General features: G+C 30.9%; 1 protein-coding gene across 1 annotated transcript; it reads right to left on the reverse strand.

The window, feature by feature from the left end:
* Positions 1 to 743: 743 nt before the first annotated feature.
* LOC103506447 (MAP kinase-activated protein kinase 2) lies at positions 744 to 3,924 on the reverse strand. The gene is made up of 4 exons (XM_026821512.1): positions 3,713 to 3,924; positions 2,963 to 3,613; positions 2,202 to 2,807; positions 744 to 2,058 (listed from the first exon to the last, which is right to left on the reverse strand). The coding sequence occupies exons 2-3, from the start codon at positions 3,491 to 3,493 to the stop codon at positions 2,259 to 2,261; spliced, it is 1,080 nt and encodes a 359-aa protein (XP_026677313.1). The 5' UTR covers positions 3,494 to 3,613; positions 3,713 to 3,924; the 3' UTR covers positions 744 to 2,058; positions 2,202 to 2,258.
* Between the last annotated feature and the right edge of the window lie 222 nt (positions 3,925 to 4,146).

The following is a 4,146-nucleotide window of genomic DNA, read 5'->3' on the forward strand; positions in this document are numbered from 1 at the left end:
TTCAAAACGTATCCATTGTTGTGCTGTCTGGGTATAACTTGACATTTAAAAATCATTCCTGATGAATAATGACTTTTTCAATACGACAAAAGGTGTGTTACCATGACCTTGGTTTTGCCATTACCTGCCTACTTTTTATTGTAAATTTTAGAAGGCAAACCAAGATTTAACAAAAACAATCCAATTTGGACTAAATTTCAGGTTCAAAATATACACGAAAAATTTATCAAAATGTAAAATAGGGAGGGCTACTGTCTTTATGATATCTGTGTAGGAATATTCAATGCTCAGATTATTGTATAGAATAGACCCTCGAACCCTTTAAACTCTCTGGATAAAGATAATTCACAAATGAAGCATCGAGTATACCTACACACAAAGTGTTATATAAAAAATAATAAAAATGAACACACTCCCTCGAACCCTTTAACCTCTCTGGATAAAGATAATTCACAAATGAAGCATCGAGTATACCTACACACAAAGTGTTATATAAAAAATAATAAAAATGAACACACTGTTATTGGAAGGTTCAATTACACTCTTGACAAATCAAACAAAGTTGTTAACATACTTTCAAATAGTAACGTTACAAAATACTATGCTCAAGCATTAATATGATGATAATAAAATATACCTACTAATAAAATTAGGTCGGGTTGTTATCTTTTGTAATAATAAGTTTAAATAGAGAATTTAGAGATACAATTCATAGAGCTGAAATTTTAGAAACTAGAAAATAATGTTAGGATAAAATGAGATTCAACAAGTGCATCCCAAGTAAATAACAAAAAAGTTATAAATCACACTTAAATATTTATCTTTATTACTTCACCTTGATAAAATTTGTTGAATATGATAGAATAGGAAATACCTACTTTTCTAAAGTGTCTGCTACTGACCATTTTCTGAACACCTAAGATTAAATAGGGCTTAACTAACAAATAAGTTGTTACCTACCAATAAATAGAACAGGTCACTTAAATATGTAGTAACATATTACCTACTTAAGTTGTATAGAAGGACATCAGTAGATGTATCAATATTAAGTACTAGAATTTTATTGTTTAAAAGCTGAGGTATGTATATCTAATGCTAGAAAAATTTACACCAGAACTAAGTAAAGGTCTAAAAGAATTATAAAAAAAAGTTAAAAATTTCCACTGCCAAAATGTATTACTAAAAAAATGTAGGCCTAATGGAGTTCAATGAACTATAAAAAAGGGGACTTAAATACTATTAATAAGATGAATACTGGATTACTACTTGAATGTATTTACATCAAGTCCAAGAATAGAATACAAAGGTATCTATGCAAGATATTAATTAGGTAAATGTATCATCATACCTACTGAGTCTTTGAGAGGCCAATTTGCGGGGGAAAAAAGCCAGCTCCGGTAATAAAAGTATATAAAAAAAAATCCCAGCAAGTTAAAAAAGAAACTAAGTATGGAGAATAGGTAGTTATTTTTTCAAGCAAATCACCAAAAGGACAAGCTCTCTCTCTCCTCTCTCAAAAATCTTTCTCTCTCAAAAATCTTTTATTTTTATTTACTTATTTATTTATTATTATTATTTTTTACAGGCACCTACAAAGGTAACTGCCCAAAAGCTAGTTATTCTATTACTTGATAAATAAATAATTACTTATATACAATACTTATGGTTAGCTATGTAACTTGCTGGTAGCTATAATAGTAATAATAGATATCAAAGTAGCTAATGTAGGAGAGTGTTTTTTTGATATCAAAAGTATCTAGATACCTAAGTAGTATGTAAATATTAAATGAGATAACAAGACTTATTACCAAGTCATGAATTTAATAAACAACAAAATAGTTGGTAGGTATGACAAATAAACCAAACCATAGGTATGAAAATACAACCTTCCACTTAATAAGATAATACAATATGATAATTAGGTACATTTCATTCAGCATGATTACTTAAATTTAAATAGGAAAGTATTACTTATGTATTTGAACTCAGAAAATAATATCCAACAGTAATGATAACCAAAGCAGTTCCTTAGGTAGGTACCCATTTTAAATTTTCTACCTTCATCAAAATAAAGGTAAGCAGTACCTACCTATCCTTTTACCATTTAATAAATGATTATGATGGTGATTGATTCTTTCTTCTTTTATTCAAAAGAGGATTCTTAGAATTTATCAAAGATTTAATATGTATTTGTTATCTACCTTCAACAAAATAAAGGTAAGCAGTACCTACCTATCCTTTTACTATTTAATAAATGATTATGATGGTGATTGATTCTTTCTTCTTTTATTCAAAAGAGGATTCTTAGAATTTATCAAAGATTTAATATGTATTTGATCATAATCCACTCTCATTGTTGCTAAAGATCTGGTCATTTCATCTTGAACTTCAGGCCAAGTTTCCTCACCTTCCTTCAACATTTTGCCGGTACATAATGGGGTTTGAGGTACTTGATTGAATTGTGATATCCACTTGTTTTCCATGACTTGGTCTATGGTAAGTCTTTCAGATGGATCAACACACAGCATATTTTTGATCAGAGTCTTAGCTTCCTGAGATACATGCTCCCACTCTGGGTTGGGAAAATCAAATTGTCCAAGTCTAATTCTATTCTTCATCCCTGGTGATATAGCCTGACCATGGTTACTGAAGAATGGTGGAAATCCGCACAACAGGATGTACATGATAACACCTAGAGACCAGATGTCACAACTCTTGTCATACTTATCAGGCCCAAGAACTTCAGGAGCTACATAATAAGGTGTGTAACATGGAGTTTGTAATGAAGCCTTATTGGAAACTATTTTCTTTGCAAACCCAAAATCTGTTAGTTTCAAAATCCCTCCATCTCCAGGTTTAGTATACAAAAGGTTTTCAGGTTTAACATCTCTGTGTGCTATATTTTGATCATGTAGAAATTTAATAGCAGAACATATTTCATTCATAATGATTGCTGAGAAACTATTTTCTTTGCAAACCCAAAATCTGTTAGTTTCAAAATCCCTCCATCTCCAGGTTTAGTATACAATAGGTTTTCAGGTTTAACATCTCTGTGTGCTATATTTTGATCATGTAGAAATTTAATAGCAGAACATATTTCATTCATAATGATTGCTGCCTCTCTTTCAGTGAATGCACCATCTTCTTTCTGTTGAATTCTCTGAAAGAGTTCTCCACCATGCATACATTCCATGATCACTAGTAGACACCTGCTCCCATTGTATATGTTCTCATAGACATCCTTGATATTCACAATATGTTTGTGACTCCCGACAGCAAGCTGCAACTCAACTTCTCTTCTGGCTTTCACTGTATCATGCAACACTTTGAGTGCATAAACTTCTGATGTTTTTTTCTCCACTATCTGTAATACTTTACCATTGATTCCTAAACCAAGGATTTCCGTTGATATGTCATAGTCATCTTGGATGGGTGTTGTTTTGAATGGTTTAAAAGTAGGTGTCATTTCTAGGGATAGATTCAGTTTATTCATTTTGGAAGCCAGTTTGGTAACTTTTATTTGAAAACACTTGAGGAAATTAAATAGCTACTTTAATTAGTATGTATAATTTATTGGTAAGGTCATTACACTAAGGTAAGTACTTTTACTAACCTGTCAGGATGTAAAACACATTATCAAGACACGGTACTTTAACTAGTATGTATAATTTATTGGTAAGGTCATTACACTAAGGTAAGTACTTTTACTAACCTGTCAGGATGTAAAACACATTATCAAGACACTGTATCAGGACAAAATCGAAAAAGTCTCTCATACCACTTGAATGAATCAAGATTCAAGGTTTACATTGTGAGATGTGAGTCAAAGTTATTAGGAAATATTTTTATATTTAGCACAAGAATAAATTCAAGAATTTCAACTCAGAAGGCAGATTACCTCAATCCTGCACAGTAGTGCACAGATTTCAGTAGATCAGTAGAGAAAATGGAAATGTTTTGTTTTTGTACCTATTCATTTGTAATCTACAGTGTTGCCAGTATACTCTGATAACGTTCTGATAAGATCGTCCAAGTTTATTTTACAGGGGAACATTTTTTTAAATAAATAATTCATTGGCAATTGTAATTAATTAAATATCAATTTAAAAATGGAAATTAATCACGCATTAATTTTCCGAGTACCTA

This window comes from Diaphorina citri, unplaced genomic scaffold (genome assembly GCF_000475195.1).
Source record: "Diaphorina citri unplaced genomic scaffold, Diaci psyllid genome assembly version 1.1 scaffold237, whole genome shotgun sequence".
In the NCBI taxonomy this organism is placed as follows: Eukaryota; Metazoa; Arthropoda; class Insecta; order Hemiptera; family Psyllidae; genus Diaphorina; species Diaphorina citri.